The 22,365-nt window shown below is 43.9% G+C and overlaps 2 protein-coding genes across 4 annotated transcripts in view; one reads left to right on the forward strand and one right to left on the reverse strand.

The window, feature by feature from the left end:
• The window catches only part of nup37 (nucleoporin 37), a 36,374-nt gene extending 16,704 nt beyond the window's left edge, over positions 1 to 19,670 (forward strand). The window contains exons 5-9 of one of the 2 annotated variants that reach the window (XM_059978514.1): positions 3,343 to 3,433; positions 4,661 to 4,842; positions 10,092 to 10,142; positions 16,267 to 16,360; positions 18,671 to 19,669. In XM_059978514.1, coding sequence (XP_059834497.1) covers positions 3,343 to 3,433; positions 4,661 to 4,842; positions 10,092 to 10,142; positions 16,267 to 16,360; positions 18,671 to 18,784 — 532 coding nt within the window. In that variant the 3' untranslated portion in view covers positions 18,785 to 19,669. Of the gene's footprint in view, positions 1 to 3,342; positions 3,434 to 4,660; positions 4,843 to 10,091; positions 10,143 to 16,266; positions 16,361 to 18,670 lie in introns of both variants that reach the window. The other variant, XM_059978515.1, reaches the window with a different exon arrangement.
• The window catches only part of dram1 (DNA-damage regulated autophagy modulator 1), a 533,733-nt gene that overhangs the window by 392,639 nt on the left and 118,729 nt on the right, over positions 1 to 22,365 (reverse strand). The window lies entirely within an intron of this gene.

The following is a 22,365-nucleotide window of genomic DNA, read 5'->3' on the forward strand; positions in this document are numbered from 1 at the left end:
TAGGTTAATTGGCCTCTGTAAATTCCACTTAATTTGTGGAATCTGGGGGAGCTGATGGGAGTGCTGGGGAGAAGAGTTACAGGGGAAATTAGTGGGGGAATAGGATAATAGGATTGAGCCAGCAGAAGTGTTGATGGACTGAATGGCCTTATTCTAAGTCGTAAAGAAATGGGGAAATGAAATAGCAATGTGGTTCTCCCTGAGTACTACAATGGGAGAATCAATGTAGTTATTGTTAATTTCATTGAGAACAGATTCCTCAAAAACGTGGAAAAGGCCCTTCCAGCCCTTTGAGCTGCGTCACCCAGCAACCCCCTCCACCCCAGATTTAACCCTTGCCTTATCACAGGACAGTTTTACAACGACCAGTTAGCCTAGTAACCAGTACGTCTTTGGACTGTGGGAGGAAACCAGCACTGTCATGGGGTAGAAGCTGGTTACAGACAGTGGTGGGAGTTGACTCTCTGTGCGTGTCCCTGGAGCGGAGCGTAGGTTGGTAGGTTAATTGGTCACTATTTGGTGTGTAGGTGTGTTATGTTTCAGTACCATATCTCTTTGACTGTGGCATCTTGCTGTTCACAGTGGCACCTGCATTTCTGCCACTGCAATGGTGAGTGCACTCCCGAAGTACATCACTGTTTGTCAGTCAGTTTGGGAATATCTGAGCTGTGTAAGGTTTGAACTTCAAGGCCAGCATTTACTGCACATTGCCCCCTCCACCCCTGATCAGAACAGTACAGCATAGTACAGGCCCTTTCACCCACGACGTTGTGCCAGCCTAATCTAGACTATCAATCTAACCCTTTCGTTCCACATAACCGTTTGTTTTTCTATCATCCATGTGCCTATCTAAGAGTTTCTTAAATGTCCCTAATGTATCTGCCTCTCCTGCCACCCCTGGCAGGGTGTTCCACTCACCCACCTCTCCGTGTGTAGTGAAAAAACATAATATCTACCCTATTCTTTTCTCCAATCACTTTAAGATTATGCCTTCTCATACTAGCCATTTCTATCCAGGAAAAAGGTCTCTAGTGATCCACTCTATGTATGTCTCTTATCATCATGTACACCTCTATCAAGTCGCCTTTCAAAAGAGAAAAGCCGTAACTCACTCAATAAGACCTGCTCTGTAATCCAGGCAGCATCCTGGTAAATCTTCTCTGCATTGTCTGTGATTGGCTGTGTCTTTTCAGAGGGCAGACATATGGTACCCAGAGAGGTGGACCTGAGGTCACATACACCAAAGGCCAGGTGGAGCTAGCCAACCTGTGAACCTGAAGGAGCTCAGTAAACAGACTGATGTTTGTGATACTAAGAAGAACTTTATCTTCCAGTACCACCAGGCTCAAGGACAGCTTCTGCCACACTGTAATAAGGCTATTAAATGATTCCCTTGTATGACAAGATGGACTCTTGACCTCATAGTCTACCTAATGACCTTTCACTTTGTCTACCTGCACAGCACTTTCATTCTGCATTCTGTTACTGTTTTACCTTGTTCTCCCTCAATGCACTGTGTAACAATTTATCTGTATATGAACATGATACTGTACCTCAGTACATGACCATTGTAAACCAATACCAAAATTTCATAAGTTTGAAAGTTCAAAGTTCTTTTATTTTCTAAGTACATATGTCATTATATACAACCGAAGTACCAAACCAAGGTAGAACATACAAGGTAGATGGTAGGACACTGAGAAGTGCAGTAGAACAGAGGGATCTGGGAGTACAGGTACATAATTCCCTAAAAGTGGCTTCACAAGTAGATAGGGTTGTAAAGAAAGCTTTTGGTACATTGGCCTTTATAAATCAAAGTATTGAGTATAAGAGTTGGAATGTAATGATGAGGTTGTATGAGACATTGGTGAGACCGAATTTGGAGTATTGTGTGCAGTTTTGGTCACCCAATTACAGGAAGGATTAAGGTTGAAAGAATGCAGAGAAGGTTTACAAGGATGTTGCCGGGACTTGAGAAACTGAGTTATAGAGAAAGGCTAAATAGGTTAGGACTTTACTCCCTGGAGCGTAGGAGATTGAGGGTGATTTGATAGAGGTATATAAAATTATGATGGGTATAGATGTAGTGAATGCAAGCAGGCTTTTTCCACTGAGGCCAGTGGAGAAAAAAAACCAGAGGTCATGGGTTAAGGGTGAAGGGGTAAAAGTTTAAAGGGAACATTGGGGAGGCTTCTTCACGCAGAGAGTGGTGGGAGTGTGGAATGACCTGCCAGATGAAGTGGTGAATGCGGGCTCACTTTTGACATTTAAGAAAAACTTGGACAAGTATATGGATGAGAGGGGTTTGGAGGGATATGGCCCAGGTGCAGGTCAGTGGGACTAGGCAGAAAAATGGTTCGGCACAGCCAAGAAGGGCCAAAAGGCCTGTTTCTGTGCTGTAATGTTCTATGGTTCTAACCCTGAGATTCTTTTTCTTGTGGGCATACTCAAAAAATCCATAATATAACAATGAACATAATAGAATTGATGAAAGACCACACCAACCTGGGCATTCAACCAGTGTGCAAGACAACAAACTGTGCAAATACAGAAAGAAAAAAAGAAATAATAATAATGATAGTAAAAATTAAGTAATAAATATCAAGAACATGAGATGAAGAGTCGTTGAAATTTAGGCTGTTGGTTGTGGAGCATTTCAATATTGGGGTGATTGAAGTTATCTACTTTGGTTCAGGAGTCTGTTGGTTGAGGGGTAATAACTGTTCCCGAACCTGGTTGTGTGAGTCCTGAGGCTCCAGTACCACCTTCCAGATGGCAACAGCGAGAAGCAAGTATGACCTGGGTTGTGGGATCTCAGACGATGGATGCTGCTTTTCTGCAACACTTTGTGTAGTTGCGTCAATGGTGGGGGGGCCATTAGGTTGGGGGCTACCCAGGTGGAAAATGAGGCCTTCCTCCTCCAACTTCAGTGTGGCAGCAGATTTGACCATGGACTGACATGTCAGAATTGGAATGGTAATTGGTTTCTGGGAAATCCTGTCTTTTGTGGATGGTGTGAAGGTGCTCGACAAAGCAGTCCCCAATCTTTGTTGGGTCTCACTGATGTAGTGGAGGCTGCATCAGGAGCACTGCATACAGAAGACAATCCCAATAGATTTGCAGTCGAGTGTGGCCTCATTGTGGTGTTAGAGGAGGTCACGGACTGACATGTTATGTGAGAAGTCAAATTGAAATTGTAAACCACTGGGAAAACCTGCCTGTTGTGGCAGAAAGAATGAAATGCTTGACAAGACAGTCTCTTCTACAAGGTAAGTAAGGTTGGCTGAGCAACTGTTGTTGGTAAGGGAATATAATTCGATTAAATTTTCAAATGTATTACAGTATCTGGGACCTCGATGGAAATCAAAAGACTTCATTTCTGCTTCACTCTCCGGGAATGAGCTTGTGTTGGCACCCTGAAGAAGTCTTCAAGGTTCACTTGTAATTTTTTATTTCTGAATCGTGTTGTTTGTGTCTGTGGGAAACCTGAACCACAAGTCGGGAGCAAGGGAGCAGTGGGGGCAGAGTTAGGGCTGGAATTCCTTAATTTTCTGCCAATAATAACTGGTGGGGGAGGGTTTGAAGAAGCAATCCTGGCGGTCTAGAAAAATAATTTGTTTTCTTATATTTTATACCAGCAAAGCCTTGCATTGGCCAGAAGACCATAAGGCATTGGATCAGAATAAGGCTCCTATGTTCTATTCAGTCCATTGATTCTGCTCTGCCATTCCATCGTGACTGATTTATTATCCCCCTCAACCCCATTCTCCCTTTAACCTTTGATGCCCTGACTAATCAAGAACCTCTCAACTTCTGCCTTGAATATACCCAATGACTTGTCTCCTCAGCCATCTGTAGCAATGAATTCTACAGATTCACCATCCTCTAAAGAAATTTTTCCTCGTCAGCATGGATGCAATTAGTTATAAGAGCCAGGTCGATGTATTTACTTAATGCTTTTCTTGTTTTGAATAACTGGAAAAATGCATAAATTTAGTCAATGATAATGACGGGAAAAAATTCTGAATTGAACAAAAGAAACAAAACATTGAATTTCTACACATTTATGGGTTTTATTTTATTTAGAGATGCAGCACGGTAAAAGGCCTTTCCAGCCCAACGAGCCAGAGCTGCCTAATTACATCTATTTAACCTACTAACCCAGACAACTTTGGACTGTGGGAGGGACCGGAGCACCTGGAGGAAACTCACACAGTCACGGGAAGAACGTATAAACTCCTTACAGACAGCAGCAGGAATTGAACCCAGGTTGTTGGCACTGTAAAGCGTTACACTAACCGCAATGCTACTGTGCCGCCCCATGACTCTTTGAAACTCCAGTACATCACATATCAGATTGGAACAACCATTGTATAGGCATAGGAACACATACCAGAGTTTGACAGATCTTTCCAATCTCACTCATGTAAATTGGAAACACTCAGCGGCCAAGCGGCGTCTGTGGGGAGAGAGAGAGTTAGTAGGATCGTCATTGGTTCAGCAGTGGAAGGGGTGAGCATGTATGCTAAGCTGTGTCCACAACTCACCAAAGCAGAGAGAGGGGGTAGTCTACCAGCCGATGAGATTGCTGGCATGCAGACCGGCGTTTAGGATTCTGAGAAGCTTCTTCCACACTGACTGTTCCCCTCTGTCTTCACAGCTGATGGTGGCAGAGAAGAACGGGACCATCCGCTTTTACGATCTGGTGACGCAGCAGGCCATTCTGTCACTGGACTGTGGGCAGATGCCGCTGATGTCGGCTGACTGGTGTCTAGGGAACACGATTAAAGTTGGCGCAGTAGCGGGGAATGACTGGCTGATCTGGGACATCACCCGCTCCAGGTAAACAGCTGCTGAAGTTAACCATGGAGTCACACAGTAGAGAAACAGGTCCTTCGACCCAACCAAGTCGCCATGTAAGCTGTCCCATTTGACCTTTGCCCTTCTAGAGAGTAAAGAAAAATTGGCTTTAATTGTCACATGCCAGTGATAATAAATCTGATTCTGATTGAAACGTACAGTGAAATGTTTTGTTTGTGTCAGTGGTCGACACAGTGAGGATTTACTGAACGTGTAGAACACAGAACAGTACTACACAGGTACTTCAGCCCACAAAAATCCAAAACCCCTAAAAACTAATCCCTCCTACCTACGCACTGTCCATACCCCTTCACCTTTATCATATCCAGGTGCCTGTCCAAACGTCTGCTAACAGCCTCCAATGTATTTGCTTCTACCACCACACCAGAGCGCACTTCCAGCACCAGCATACATTGCCCACAACTTACTAACTCTAACACGTACATCTTAGGAATGTGGGAGAAACTGGAGCACCTGGAGGAAACCCACGTAGTCACTTGGAGAACTCACTACAGGCAGCAGCAAACTTTCTGTCCAAAAGTACCTTTTAAGTGTTGTTTTTGTACCTGCCCCAACCACCTCCTGTGGCAGCTTGTTCCATAAACTGACCCTGTGTGTGAAGACATTAGCCCTCAAGTCTCTCCCCTCCCCCCCACCCACCACCTTAAACCTGTGCTCTCTAGTTCTTGATTTCTCACACTTGGGAAAAGACTGTGTGCACTGACCCTACCTCTGCCCCTCATGAACTTATCAGATCACCTCACAGTCCCTGACACTCTAGGGCAAAAATTCCAGCCTGTCCATTCGCTCTTTATAACCCAGTCCCTCGAGTTCTGGTAGAAGGATGAGGGGTATAGATAGGGTAAATGCAAGCAGCCTTCTTCCTCTGAGCATCACACACAAAATGCCAGAGGAGCTCGGCAGGCCAGGCAGCATCAATGGAAAAGAGAACAGTCAACGTTTCACACCAAGACCCTTTATCAGATCGCAACCTGAAATGTGGACTGTTTACTCTTTTCCATAGATGCTGCCTGGCCTGCTGAGTTTCTCCAGCATTTTGTGTGTGTCGCTTGGATTTCCAGCATCTGCAAAATTTTTCCACTGATTTTGAGTGAGACCAGAGGTCATAGGTTAAAAGATGAAGGGGGAACATGAGAGGGAACTTCACTCAGGGTGGTGCAAGTTTGGATTGAACTGCCAATGGAAGTGGTAAATACAGGTTCAATTTCAACACCCTTTATATATATATAAAAAAAAGTACTTGGATGGGAGGGGTATAGAGGGCTATGGTCCCAGTAAGGGTCAATGGGTCCAGGCAGAATAACAGTTTTGCATGGACTAGATGGTCTGAAGAACCTGATTCTGTGCTGTAGTGCTCTATGACTCTAACATCCTGTAAATGTTACCTTGCACTTATCCCAACTTAAAAACAACCTCATCAAGTTTAAGAGGGACATTTAGGGAGTGTCCATGGAGTATAAAGTAAATTTATTATCAACGTATGTAATTGTCATCATATACTACCCTGAGATTTGTCTTGCAGGCATTTACAGGAAAATAAAGAAATACAATAGAGCTTATGAAAATTGTATGTAAACTAAGACTGACAAACAACCAAAGAGCAAGAGACACATAGGTCCTGAAGAAGGGTCTCAGCCCAACTGTTTATTCTTTTTAAAGACTCTGCCTGGCCAGCTGTGTTCCTCCAGCATCTTGTGTTTGTTGCTCTAGATTCCCTGCGTCAGCAGACTTTCCTGTGTTTACAATGTGCAACAGAAGACAAATTGTGCAAATGAAAAAATAAGTAACACTGAGAACTTGGGCTGTAGAGTCTTTGAAAGTGAGTCTGTCGGTTGTGAAATCAGTTTAGAACTGAAGTGACTGAAGTTATTCACACTGTTTCAGGAGCCTTCTGCTTGAGGGGTAATAACTGTTCCAGAACTGGTGGTGTGGGACCCAGGGCTTCTGTATGAACTCCCTGAGGGCAGCAGCAATAAAAGGCCAGGATGCTTGGAGTCCTCTGACGGATACTGCTTTCTTGTGGCAGCTCTTCATGTTGATGTGTTCAGTGGTGGAGAGCTGATTCTCATCTTAGATTTCTTATGACCAAGAATGAGACCATTCAGCCCATTAAGTCTACATCAGCTCAGTACTATCCCATTTCCCCATTTACGTCCTGACCTATCTCTCATTCCAATCCTGCACTGATCTCTTCCACTAGGAATAATCTACAGCAGACAGTTAATCTGCCTATGTCTCAGCAATGTCAGAGGAAACCCAGGCGGTCACAGAGGGCAGGCAAGTTCCACACCCATCGGCCAAGGCCGCACCATTCTCTGTTCCCTGCAGAACACAGATTTAGTGTCGATTTGTGGATGATTGTGTATGAAGCTGCCTAAAATGTGGGTATCAAGGAATTTCGCTGTTTTATTACCCAACAAATGCAACTTAGTCCTTAACACAAGATTCTACAGATGCTGGAAATCCAGAACATAGCACACAAAATGCTAGCGGAACTCTGCAGATCAGGCAGCATCAATGGAATAAACAGTCGATGTTTCAAGCCGAAACACTTTATTGGGACTGGAATGGAAGGGGGCAGAGTCAGAATGAGATTTGGGGAGCGGATCATCGACTGTTTATTCATTCCATAGTTTCTGCCTGGCCTGCTGAGTTCTGCCAGCACTTTGTGTATACTCTATTGATCTGCAGAATCTCTTGTGTTTATAACTGTGGTTGGAATGGTTTTAAGGGTAGATGTATGTATATTTATGTATTGGTGTAAAGACCCTTTATTGTCAAAGTATATTTGCAATATATAACCCTGAGATTCATCTTCCACACAGACAGCCACGAAACACCCCAAAAAAAACACGGGCATCAAATCCAGCCCCCCACACACAAAAAAATACAAATTGTGCAAACGAGCAAGAAACACAGAGTATAAAACACAAAATCAAAAGATTCCAGGCATCTTCAGTTCAGCTCAGTTTGTTATCACCTATCTTCCACCTGGCTGTGTCATATCATTGCTGAAGTTCCTAACACAACACGAAGGGCCCCTTCGGCCCACTTGTCCATGCTGGCCCAGTTGTCCATTTGCCCTTGGCTTTTGAACTGAAATTAATTGATTAATTTTCATCATGTGTATCAATGTACAGTGAAAAACCTCTCTCACATAATATCCATTTAATTCATTACAACAGTGCATTGATGTATTACAAGGGTAAGCAATAACAATGCAGTTACAGAGAAGGTGCAGTGCAGGTAAACAATAATATGCGAGATCATAACTAGGTAGAGTGTGAGACTCATTTCTATAGCTGGACAGTGGAGACTGCTTGGTATGATAGCTCCAATGTACAGGATGGGAAGAGGCTGCAGAGCATTGCAGACTGAACCAGCTCCATCATGGGCTCAACCCTCCTCACCATTGAGGATGTCTTCAGGATGCAATGCCTCACTGAGGAATCCATTACCAGGATCCTCTCCACCCAGGACGTCCCTCTTCAGAATCAGATTTATTATCACCTATCTCGTGAAGTGTTGTTATGCAGCAGCTGTGCATTGCCATACATAATAAAAACCTGTAAATTACAGTAAGTATATGTTAAATTGTTAAATAAGCATGGCCAAAAGAGAGGGAAAAAGTCATCAGGTGGTGGTCATGGATTCAATGTCCATTCAGAGATTGGACGGCAGAGGGGAGGAAGCTGTTCCTGAATTGTTAAGCGTGTGTCTTCAGGAACTTGTACCTCCTTCCTGATGGTAACAATGAGAAAAAGGCATGTGATGGGTGTACTTAATGATGGCCTTTTTGAAGCATCACTCCTTGAAGATGTCCTGGATGCTGGGGTGGCTAGTGTCCATGATGGAGCTGACTGACTTCACAAATTTCTGTGGTTTATTTTGATCCTGTGCAGTAGTCCACCCATCCCCCACCAAACAATGATGCAGCCAGTTGGAATGCTCTCCATCGTACATCTGAAGAAATTTGTGAGCAGTCCTCTTCTCATTGCTACCATCAGGTAGGAGATGCAGAAGCCTGAAGGCACACACTCAGCGGTTCAGAAACAGCTTCTTCCCCTCTGCCATCAAGTTCCTGAATGAACAATGAACCCATGAACATGAATTTGTTATTCATCTTTTACACTGTGCATATATTTTTGTGACTTGTAGAATATTTTTGTCTTGCAACGTACTGCTGCCCCCTGCAGCCTCTTGAAATCCTATGCATCGGAGCCTTCATGATGCAATCAATCAAAACTCGCTCAAGGTGAGGGGGGAGTTACTGCTCACTTCCCGGTAGGTGGGAATTGGGTGATCAGCTGACCAGACTGGTTCACTGGACATGCCACTTCCTGAAATCTTTTGCATTCAGACTTCTCATCCAGAAACTCTCTAGTCTCTTCATACTTATACTAAATAACCTGAACAAACATTAAGGTTCAAAGTGCATTTATTTTCAAAGATCCATCTCACAGGCAGCCACAAAACAAGAAACACGAAATAACTCCTTTAAACCAGAAAAAACACAAATCGTGCAAACGTTAAAAGCAAGCAGCAGCATTCAGAAAGAAAGTGAGCCTCCAGATGTGAACCCCACAGTCTCAGTCTTAGAACCTCACACAGCGGAGCAAAACTGAGCTGGCATACTTGGAGAGTGGAGTAAACCTTGCGGGACTGCCCTCATCTCCCATCCCCACATCCAGCCTGGCATTTAAATTGTCCAAACATGGTGTCATTCTCCACACTAGGACCCAGGCCCTGTCACTTTGATACACTCTGGTCCTAGACCCTGCCGTCACAGTTTGAACCCCACCCGACCGTCCCAAGTCGGCCTGACACTTAAATTGATCTAACGTCGCTCTTGATTTAGGTGGATGGGCTCTGAAATTCCTCAGCTCTGACTTTACAATGCTTTGCACATCCCGATTCTGTCCAGACCATGTCTCGACCTCATTCCGTCCACTTCTCCTCAGGCATGTCTCTACCTCACTCCGATTTTGCATCGCAACCACAGGCCTCGACTCTTGAATCAACCTTGCCTCTTCATTTACCACAATTTTCCACAGGAAAGTGTTATTAATAAAATATTTAGTTGTATTTCTTGTTTTATGAACCACCAGAAAGCTGTCACCCGTCCTCAACAGCATCATTTTAAGCCTGAAACCTACGTGTGCATCTGTATGTGTTTAATTGTCATGTTAATTTTTGTCTCTTGCCTACAGTTATCCCCAGGAAAAACGACCATCGCACTTAGATGGAGCTCAGAGATTTCGGTAAGACAGAGATTATTTACTAAAATTGCCTTCTTTGGGACAACACAAGGCTCTGACACTTCCCATGCTGCAGGGTGGGGAGGTGACCTCACTGAACTGTTCCCCATGTAGCACAGAGGAATCCCATTGGGTACATATTAACACTAATGACACAGGTAGCAAAAAGGATGAAGAGAGAACATAGGAGTTGGGTATAAAGCTGAAAAGCTGGACCTCCAGGGTAGTAATCTCTGAATTGCTCCCTGTGCCACACACCAGTGTGGGTAAGAATAGGATAATTTGGTAGATGAATGTGTGGCAGAAGAATTGGTGCAGGGGTCTGGGTTTCTTATCTGTGGATCATCGGGAGCTGGCCAAAGTTGATTAGAAAGGGACACCAGCAGAGATGATGACAGAACATCAGTGGCTGGAGTTTCTGTTCTGAGCAGAACTCAATGGGCCAAATAGCCTAATTTATGCTTCTATGTCTTATGGGCCAGCTCCTTCCCCAGATCTCTGCAGTTAGACATTAAGACACGTGAGCAGAATTAGACCCATCAAGCCTGCTCTACCATTTCATTGTGGCTGGTTTATTTTCCCTTTTAACCCCTGTCTGTCTGAGAACAGTAACATACGATGCCCTTACTTATCAACTTTCACTTTAAATACAGTCAGCCCTCCCTGTCCGCGAGGGCCCAAGACCCCTCGAGGATACCAAAAAACCAGGATGCTCAAGTCCCTTATTTACCCTGTTTTAGTGAGGTGGGCTTTAGGACCCAGCAGAACCCCAAACATTATTTAACCTGTCTCAGAGCGGTGGTCTTTAGGACCCAGTGGAGCTCTGAATCTGCCGTGTTTCTGTTCTCGAAAATAATCACACTCACGATTGAAAATAAAGTGGAAATAATAAAGCAATTGGAAAGAGGTGAAACGCCATCAGTCATTGGAAAAGTGTTAGGCTACAGTCGGTCAACGATCGGAACAATTTTAAAGGATAAAGTGAGAAAGGCCCTGCCCCGATGAAAGCTGCAATTAGTACTAAGCAACGCAGTGGTTTAATTATTGAAATACATATGTTTCTTAAGTGTTTTATGTGCATAGAAAGGTAAAATATATACTATATACTAAGACAAACGTTTGACTGACGCTAAATAATACTGGATGTAGCTGTTCCGACTTAGTAAGAGAACCTCTGATTTTTTTCCAATCCTGATCCACAATAACCTACGCACATCCTCATGTATACTTTAAATCATCTCTACATTACTTATAATGCCTAATACAATGTAAATACTATGTAAATAGTTGTTATACTGCATTTTTTAGGGAGTAATGACAAGAAAAAAAGTCTGTACATGCTCAAACAACGAGTGCTGGAAAGAGAACTTCCAGGTTTTCCTGATTTGCGGTTGGTTGAATTTGCGTATGCGGAACTCGCTGATAAGGAGGGCCGACTGTATACCCAGTGCCTTAGCCTCCACAGCCGTTTGTGGAATGAATTCCAGATTCGCCACCCTTTGGCTTAAGAATCAACTCCTGCCTGAACAAGGAACTGGACCCGCTGCAATTTGCTTACTATATGCGTTTGTAATAGGCCTACTGTGGATGTAATCGATTGGCTCTCCACATAGCCTTAGACGACCTGGGCAGTAGCAACACCTATGTCAGGTTGCTGTCTAATGATTACAGCTCAGAGTTCAACACTTTCATACCCTCAGTTCTGATCAAAAGCTCCAAAATCCGGGCCTCTACCTCCCTTTGCAACTGGATCCTTGACTTGCTCACCAGGAGACCAGTCAGTGCAGTTTAGAAATAAAATCTCCTCTTCGCTGAATCAACAGTGGCAGACCTCAAAGATGCACTTAGTTCACTGTTCTATTCTCTACACCCACAACTGTGCGGCTGGGAAGAGCTCAAACGCCATTTATAAATTTGCCAATGACACAATTACTGTTGGCTGAATTTCAGAGGGTAATGAGGAGTGAGATAGATTAGCTGGTTGAGTGGTGTTGAAACAACGACCTTACACTCAATGTCAGTAAGACCAGGGAATTGATTGTGGACTTTTGGCAGGGGAAATCAAGAGAGTACACACCAGTCCTCATCAAGGGATCAGCAGTGGAAAAGGGTAACCAGTTTCAAGTTCCTGGGTGTTTTTAAAAAAAAAACTCTTAAGATTTATTCTGGGCCCAACATATTGATGCAATTACAAAGAAGGCACAACAGCAGCTATATTTTATTAGGAGTTTGAGGAGATGTGGTATGTCACCAAAGATTCTTGTAAATTTCTGCAGATGTACCATGGAGAGCATTCTAACTGGTTGCATCACTGTCTGGTATGGGGGGTGGGGGGTGGTGGTGAGGGGTCACTGCAGTGGATTGGGTTAAGTTGCAAAATCAACCAACTCCATCATGGACACTAGTCTCCCCCAGCACCATCTTCAAATGGCAATGTCTCAGAAAGGTGCCATCCATCATTAAGGATCCCTGTCTCCCAGGATATGCCCTCTTTTCATTACTACTATTGAGGAGGATGAGGTACAGGACTCTGAAGGCACACATTCAAAGTTTCAGGAACACCTACTTCCCCTCTGCCATCAGATTGCTGAATGGACGGTGAACCCATGTACACCTCTTTACTTTTTCCTTTTTTTGCTCTCTTTCTGCACTACATACTTAATTTGATGGTATCTATTTCTTACTGTAGTTTATAGTTTTTAAGTGTTGCAATGTAGTGCTACCGCAAAGTATTTCATGATTCAGATTCGGAGAAATTCCTTCTCATCTCTGTTTTAAAATGATGTCCACTCCATCTCAGTGTTTTCAATATTCAGTAGGCTGCAATGAAATCCGCCCCCCCCATTCTTCTAAAATACAGCAAGTACAGGCCAAGAACCATTGAAACCATTCCTGAGATCATTCCTGTGGATCTCCTCTCCACTGACAAATCATCTTTTCTTAGGTAACAGGCCCAAAACTGCTCACTGCTCCAAAAGCGGTCTGACCAATATTTAGAGCTTAAACATTACATCCTCGCTTTTATACGTTAGTTTTCTCAAAATGAATGCTAACATTGCATTTGCCTTCCTCACCACTGGCTCAACCTGCAAATTAACCTTGAGGGAATCCTGCACAAGGACTCCAAGTCCCTTTGTACACTAATTTTTGAATTTTCTCCATTTAGAAAAAAGTCTATACCTTTATTCCTTCAACCAAAGTGCACGACCATACACTTCGTGACACTGTATTCCATCTGCCACTTCTTTGCCCATTCTCCTAATCTGTCCAAGTCCTTCTGCAGACTCCCTGCTTTCTCAACACTACCTGCCCCTCCACCTATCTTTGTATCATCTTTAAACTTGCCACAAAGCCAACAGTTCCATCATATAGATCATCAGCAAGAACGACGAGTCAGCATACAGAGAGGAGGTGCAGCGGCTAACAGACTGGTGCAAAACCAACAACCTGTCTCTGAATGTGAACAAAGCAAGAGATGGTTGTTGACTTCAGGAGAGTACGGAGCCACCACTCCGCTGAACATTGACGGTTCCTTCGTTGAGATCGTTAAGAGCACCAAATTTCTTGGTGTTCACTTGGTGGAGAATCTCACCTGATCCCTCAACACCAGCTCCATAGCCAAGAAAGCCCAGCAGGGTCTCTATTTTCTGCGAAGTCTGAGAAAAGTCCATCTCCCAACCCCCGCCCCCCCCCCCCCCCCACCCCCACTTCCTCATCACATTCTACACAGGATGTATCGAGAACATCCTGAGCAGCTGCATCACTTCCTGGTTTGGAAATTGCACCGTCTCAGATCATAAGACCCTGCAGCAGATAGTGAGGTCAGCTGAGAAGATCATCCAGGTCTCTCTTCCTGCTATTACAGGCATTTACACCGCACACTGCACCTGCAAAGCAAACAGCATTATGAAAGACCCCACGCACCCCTCACACAAACTCTTCTCCCTCCTGCCATCTGGAAAAAGGTACCGAAGCATTCAGGCTCTCATGACCAGACTGTGCAACAGTTTCTTCCCCCAAGCCATCAGACTCCTCAATAACCAGAGTCTAGACTGACATCCACATCATTTATTATTATATTGTAATTTGTCCTCTACTCTGCCTATTGTCTTATTTATTAATCATTGTACTTCCCTGCACTGTTTTGTGCACTTTATGTAGCCCTGTGTAGGTCTGTAGTCTAGTGCAGTTTTTCTGTTTTACACAGTCTAGTGTAGCCTTGTGCTGTCTCACATAGTCTAGTGTAGTTTTGTGCTGTTTCATGTAGCACCAGGGTCCTGGAGGAACATTGTTTCATTTTTACTATGTACTGTACCAGCAGATTATGGTCAAAATGACAATAAAAGCAACTTGAACTTGATTGACAGATATGTGAAAAGTATTGGAGCCAACACTGGTCCAATTTCAGCCACCCCCCACTTAGAGCAATTAACTGATTTCCTTTTTGGAGACTCCCTTGAGGGACACAGCTGCCAAGTGGTTGGATTGGGATCAAACCCATGGGCCAGTGAAGAACAAACACGAGGAAATCTGCAGATGCTGGAAATTCAAACAACTCACACAAAATGCTGGTGGAACACAGCAGGCCGGACAGCATCTATAAGGAGAAGCACTGTCGACGTTTTGGGTCGAGACCCTTCGTCAGGACTAACTGAAGATACTAAGAGATTTGAAAGTAGTGGGGGGAGGGGGAAATGCAAAATGATAGAAGACCAGAGGGGGTGGGATGAAGCTGAGAGCTGGAAAGGTGATTGACGAAAGAGCTGGAGAAGGGAAAGGATCACTTAACGGGAGGCCTCGGGAGAAAGAAGGGGGGATGGGAGCACCAGAGGGAAATGGAGAACAGGCAGAGTGACGGGCAGAGAGAGAGAAAAAAACAAACAACTAAATATGTCAGGGATGGGGTAAGAAGGGGAGGAGGGGCATTAACAGAAGTTAGAGAAGTCAATGTTCATGTGAAGAATGTTTTTATCTCCTCATGCAAACTATGGAATTAACTTCAATTAATTGAATAACATTGGAATGAAGTGTTAGTATTGGCGTTTATATTGTAAAACAACAGGACTATCACTGAAGACCATCTGGTTCCCTTTATTTTTGTCAAATGTACCAAGTTACAGTGAAGAGCTTATTTATTTATTTAGACCCTTCCGAGCCACAAGTCTCGCCGCCCAGCAACCCACTTATTAAACACTAACCTAATATAGGGCAATTTACTATTGCTATTTAACCTACTAAGCTGTACGTCTTTGGACTGTGGGAGGAAACCAGAGCAACCAAAGTAAGCTCCTTACAGATTGCGCCAGAATTGAACTCCAATCTCTGGATTGCTGCAAGCTGTATTCGCTACACTACTGTAGTGTATTTGCACACTGTTTATACCAAGCAGTTCAATACACAGTGCATTGAGGTAAAACAGTAACAGAATGCAGAATAAAGTGTAATCGCTACAGAGAAAGTGCAGAGCAGGTAAATGATAAAGTTCAAAGTTATAAGAAGATAGATTGTGAGCCAAGAGTCTACCTTTTCATACAAGAGGTTGTTCAAGAGTCTGATAAGTGGGGTAGAAACTGTTCTTGAGCCTGGTGGAACGTGCTTTCAGGCTTTGGTATCTTCTGCCTGATGGGTGGATGAAGTCTTTGATTATACTGGCTGCTTTACCAAGGCAGAGAGAAGTGTAGACAGAGTCCATGGAGAGAGACTGGTTCCCAAAATGTGCTGAGCTGTGTCGACAACTCTATGCAGTGCCTTGTGGTCACTGGCAGGGCAGTTGCTGTGCCAAGTCATCATGCGTCCGCATAGGGTGCTGTTTATGTTGTATCATAAAAATCGGTAAGGGTCGGTAATGTTCCTCCAGACTAAGTGCACAACATAGTACATATTACCACAAATAGAAAAGTAATTAATAATTTGATTGCTTAAATTATTATTTAAATTAGTAATTTAGCTTCCTGAGGAAGTAGAGGCATTGGCCCTGACATCAACCTGACTGAACCAAGACAGGCTATCGGTAATTTCTATTTGAATTACGTGTTTTGACTTGGACGTTAGTTGCAATAGAAATTAAAAACTGGTTTACAGAATGCTTCTTTTATCTGATTGTGTTTGTTCTGTTCTGGTTTCCCAGGTGGTCAAAAACAAATGAAAATCTTTTTGCAACAATTGGCTACCCTGGCAAGATGGACAGTCAACTCCTTGTGCACCATTTAGGTCATCCACAGGTAGGTTTGAATTTCCAAGGTTAAAACTTGTCAGTTCTAGACACCAAAGAAGGAAAAATTTTTAGCAGTGTGGATGAAGAAAGGGATCTTGGTGTCCAAGTCCATAGTTCCCTTAAAGTTCTAATAGGGTGGTTGAAACCATTAGAAAATGGAGCAGATGTAGGCCATTCAGCCCATCAAGTCTGCTCTGCCATTCCATCATGGCTGATTTGTTTTCCTTCTCCCCCTAACCATCTTACTAATCAAGAACCTATCAATCTCTGTTTTAAATATACCTTTTGACTTGGCCTCCACAGCCATCCATGGCAATGGCTTTCACAAATTCACCACCCTATAACAAAACTAAATAGAAGACATGAGTGCAAGTTGAGGGTGAGAGAGTCCAGAATTGAATCAGGTTTATGACTAGTAGATGTCTTGAAATTTGTTGTTTTGTGGCAGCAGAACATTGCAATACATAATAAAACCTGTAAATTAAAGGTATATATCGTCATCATTATGTGCCATGTTGTGTGACGTCAGCGATCATGACCATGATTGTTCTTGGCAAATTCTTCTACAGAATGGCAGTGGTTTGCCATTGTCTTCTGGGCAGTGCCTTTACAAGATATGCCACCCCAGCCATTAGCATTGCTCTTCAGAGATTGTCTGCCTGGCGTCAGTGGGCACATACCAGGATTGTGTGATCTGCACCAACTGTTCATACAACCATCCACCATCTGTTCCTGTGGCTTCACGTGTCCCTGACTGGAGGGGCTAAGCAGGTGCTGCGCCTTGCCCAAGAGTAACTTGCAGGCTAGAGGAGGGAAGGAGTGCCTTTCACCTCCTTTGGTAGAGATGTATTTCCACCCTGTTACGTACCCCATAACTGGGTGTCTGACCAGCAGAGAAAGAAGAATCCGTTGGAGTCTGGTGGTACCAAACTAAAGGTGTTTATTAGTAAACTACACGGTACAATATCAAAAATGCAAATATACATATAAAACAAGTTAGCAATAATAAACCTAAAAGTGTAGGAATAATAATAATCAATAAACAAGCTCTATCGATGTCTAGGGGCAAATGAATTGTCATAGGAAAGTATAGCGTTCAGTTTGTAAATGCTGAGGTGGTTATGGTTGTTGTATTGAAATCGTTGGAGAGAGAGAGTGAGATGTAACAGCAACAACTGCAGCAGGCAAACCTTTTGTGGCTTTCTTAATCCGTCGTGTCGTTGTGGCCATTCAGTTATGACCCCTCTGGTTTTCAGCTAGACCGTTCTTCTGTGGTTCATCACTCTGGCATGAGTGGACACACACACAAGTCCCCACCGGCCCTGCTGTAACACTGTGAGCTTTACTGACCAATCTCCTGGTTCGGTCTTTGAAGCCCCCACCTTTCTGTGGGTTCCCAACACTCAGTCAGTGTCCACTGGTGTGTCTGAAGGGTGTCTCTCCAGACCTGTCTTTTATCCCTACTCATGGGGTCTCAGCTATCCATCAACTCTGAATGACCATGCCCATCAAATCAGGCCACTCCTGCTATCTCCTGAGGAATGTTAACGAGCAAAGTAAAGTCCTTGTAGTGGAAGGTAAGTCATCCAGGAAGAGTCAAAATACAGTAAATCAACAGTCTCTCTCCCCCTCTTATCTGTAGCAGATGTTCTTGCCTGTGTTTCATCTCTCTCTCTCTCTCTCCCTCTCTCCCTCTCTCCCTCTCTCCCTCTCTCCCTCTCTCCCTCTCTCCCTCTCTCCCTCTCCCCCTCTCCCCCTCTCCCCCTCTCCCCCTCTCCCCCTCTCCCCCTCTCCCCCTCTCCCCCTCTCCCCCTCTCCCCCTCTCCCCCTCTCCCCCTCTCCCCCTCTCCCCATAGCAACAGCAATAGTTCGTAGTTCTCAGGAGTGGGGTTGGGAATGGTTAACTCTGCACCCCATTGACCATCAGGTCTGTTCATCACTCATAACACCTGCCACCCAGTGCAAAGAGAAAGCAAAAATAAGTCGTGAGGTAGTGTTCATGGGTTTATTATCCATTCAGAAATCTGATGGTGGAATGGAAGAAGCTGTTCCTGAAATTGAGTGTGTATTTCCAGGCTCCTGTATTTCCTCCTCGATGGTAGCAATGAGAAGAGGGAATGGCCTGGGTGTTGGGCTCCTTAATGAAGGATGTCACCTTTTTGAGGCATCATCTTTTAAAGGTGTCCTCGATACTAGGCATGCTAGTGGCCATGATGGAGCTCTCTAGATAAAAGTAATATTGTGACTTGCGTTAGGGTAGGAGATCAGCAGGATTAGCGTAGCAATCCAGTTAACAAACTCTCTTTCCTCTTGGCAGGCGATCCTAGTCGGCTCTGCCCCTGTTGCTTCAGGAATAAGCTGGCATCGGACACTCCCATTATGTGCCATCGGCGGAGATCGGAATGTTTTATTTTGGATGACGGAAATGTAGAGAAGATCCTTTTTGTCTGTTCATTCACACTGTGGAACATCTTAAATGTGAGATTTGTTGCTGTGCAGGGAGCTGGTACAGTCTCGGTACCAAAGCACCTCATCTGCTCCATTCGAGAAGGCCTCAATTTGAAACATTAAAGTTCTTGTTTTTTGTGAATCTCACATTGGCACACAACTTACCTTTATGCCACACCTTTAATATTAATGAAGCAGCCCGTGGTGTTCATGCAGACCAATGAGACAAAGAGGCAGATGATGTAAACACAAGAGCTCAGAATCAGGTTTATTATCACCAGCATGTGACGTGAAATTTCTTAACTTAGCAGCAGCAGTTCAATGTAATACATAATCCAGCAGAGAGAAAAATAATAATAAATAAAAAGTAAATCAATTACATAATTTGAATAGGTTAAAAAAAGTGCAAAAACAGAAGTACTGTATGTTGAAAAGAAGTGAGGTAGTGTCCAAAGATTTAATGTCCATTTAGGATGGTGGAGGGGAAGATGCTGTTCCTGAATCACTGCGTATGTGCCTTCAGGCTTCTGTATCTCCTACCTGATGGTAATAGTGAGAAAAGGGCATGCCCTGGGTGCTGGGGGTCCTTAATAATAGATGCTGCCTTTTTGAGACACCACTCTCTGAAGATGTCCTGGGTACTTTGTAGGCTAGTGCCCAAGATGGAGCTGACTGGCTTTACAACCTTCTGCAGCTTCTTTTGGTCCTGTGCAGTAGCCCCTCCATACCAGACAGTGATGCAGCTTGTCAGAATGCTCTCCACAGTACAACTATAGAAGTTTTTGAGTGTATTTGTTGACATGCTAAATCTCTTCAAACTCTTAATAAAGTATAGCCATTGTCTTGTCTTCTTTATAACTACATTGATATGTTGGGACCAGATTAGATCCCTAGAGGTTTTGACACCCGGGAACTAGAAGCTGTTCACTCTCTCCACTTCCAGTCCTCATAGAGGGATCAATATGTGTTCTTTTGTCTTACCCTTCCTGAAGTCCACAATCAGCTCTTTCATCTTACTGACATTGAGTGCCAGGTTGTTGCTGTGGCACCATTCCACTGGTTGGCATATCTCACTCCTGTACACCCTCTTGTCATCACTTGAGATTCTACCAACAATGGTTGTATCATCAGCAAATCTATAGATGCTATTTGAGCTATGCCTAGCCACACAGTCATGGGCATAGAGAGAGTAGAGCAGTGGGGCTAAGCACACACCCCTGAGGTGCACCAGTGTTGATTGTCAGTGAGGGGGATATGTTATCACCAATCTGCACAGACTGTGGTCTTCTGGTTAGGAAGTCCTGGATCCAATTACAGGGGGAGGTACAGAGGCCCAGGTTCTGCAACTTCTCAATCAAGATTGTGGGAATGATGGTATTAAATGCTGAGCTATAGTTGAACAGCATCCTGACATGGGTATTTGTGTAGATTGTGCAGATACTGGAAGTCCAGAGCTAAATCCACACACAAAATACTGGAGGAACTCAGCAGGTTAAGCAGCATCAATGGAGGGGAATTAACAGTAGCTATTTTGGGATGAGACTCTTCATCAGGTGATGCCCATGACTGTGGTCTGACTCCTCACTTCTAACCTGATTCTGTGAATTCTGCCTAATCCCATTTATCCACATCTAGATCATAGCCCTCCATACCCGTCCTATCCAAATTTCCCTTATATGTTGCAGTCAAACCCACATCCACCACTGACAATGTCAGCTCATTCCACACTCTCACCACCCCTTAAACCCCTTAATGAAGAAGTTCCCCTTAAACATTTCATCTTTCACCCTTTACCTATGACCTCTAGTTTTTGTCCCACACAACCTCAGTGGAAAAAGCCTGTTTGCATTTACCCTATCTCAGTCATTTTCTGCGTGTTGTTCTGGATAGAGAGTTGTCTGCCATTCCTGCTGGGATCCCTACAGGGAATTCAGGAGGAGCTTTATTTCGAGTGTGCCAAGAATGTGGAACATACTCTCCCAGGGTGTGTTTACTATGCACAGTGCAGAGGAAGCTGACGAACACTGGCAAATAAAATGGTGATGGGGGCAGTGAGCAAAAGCTTGGACAGTATGGAGCCCATATAAAACCCATGCTGCTTCTCTAATGAGCATCGCCTTGTGCATTGGCTTAAGAGCTCCTCAGGTGACGAGAACCACGAGGTCTGGAGTTTCTCCTGGTAGGATCAGTCATAGCAGCAAGATCAGACAAAGAGTGATCTGACCAAGACTGCATCAGTGGAGTTGGCGACATCACACTGGCAGTGAAGGCCAGTTGTTTTGCACTCCATACCACTGGACCCTGACCCCAACCTGTCAAGGACCTTGTGGAGCCTCACCACATCAAACAAAGTCACTTACAGGGGATCTCCGTTAAGTGATTAATCCTTTGGGAGAACATCATACTCGTCTCAACTATTGTGCCAACTATGTCAACATTTCTCTGTGCTATAATGTCACTGAGGTCAAAGCACATTAAATGGCATTGTCTCAAGTCAAATCAGTGTTTAAATGTGTCCCAATGAAGGGTCTTGACCCAAAACATTGACTTTATATTCCTTTCCATAGATGTTGCCTGACCCGCTGAATTCCTCCAGCATTTTATGTTGCTTCAAGAGAAAGATTGTTAATGTGAATCCAAGAATGACATAAGAACTAGAGTTGAATGTAGATCATTACAGTGTGTACAGACCCTTTGGTCCATGATATTGTGCTGACCTTTTAAGCTACTGTAAGATCAATCTAACCCTTCCCACCTACATGGCCCTTCATTTTTCTTCATCCTTGTGCCTAAATGTCCATAATATATCTGCCTCTAACACCACTCCAACAGTGAGTTCCACATACCCACCACTCTCTCCGACAAAAAAACTACCTCTAACATTCCCCCCACCCCATACTTTCCTCCAATCACCTTAAATTATATCCCTGGTATTTGCCATTTTCTCCTTGCAGAAAAAGTCTCTGTCTGTCCACTGTATCTATGCCTTTTATCATCTAGTGCACATCTTAACAAGTCACTCCTCATCCTCTTTTTACTCCAAAGAGGAAATTCTTAGCTCACTTAGCCTATCCTCATAGGACATGCTCTCTAATTCAGGCAGCATCATCCAGGTAAATCTCTGCACCTTCTCTAAAGTTTCCACATACTTATAATAAGGTGGCCAGAACTGAACACAATACTCCAAGTGTGTCTAAGCAGGATTTTACAGATCTGCAACATTACTTAGCAATTCTTCAACTCAATCCTCTGAATAATGGTGGCGAACGTACTATGTGCCTTCTATAAAGTTGTGCAGCAATTTTGAGGGATGTTTGGACATGGACCCTAAGATCCCTTTGTTCTCCACATTACCATTAACCCTGTACTCTACCTTCCAGTAGAGTTGCTGAGACGTGCACAAGTTAGGTAAGGGGCAGGTACAGTGAAAAACTTGATTCACTGGTACACACAACACAGAATATATCAGAATCAGGTTTATACAGTTTAATATGTGGCTAATGAGTTGGTGTAGGAGGGAGGGTATAAGATTTTTGGAATAATGGGCTCTCTTTCAGGGAAGGT

This window comes from Hypanus sabinus, chromosome 8 (assembly GCF_030144855.1).
Source record: "Hypanus sabinus isolate sHypSab1 chromosome 8, sHypSab1.hap1, whole genome shotgun sequence".
Taxonomy (NCBI): Eukaryota; Metazoa; Chordata; class Chondrichthyes; order Myliobatiformes; family Dasyatidae; genus Hypanus; species Hypanus sabinus.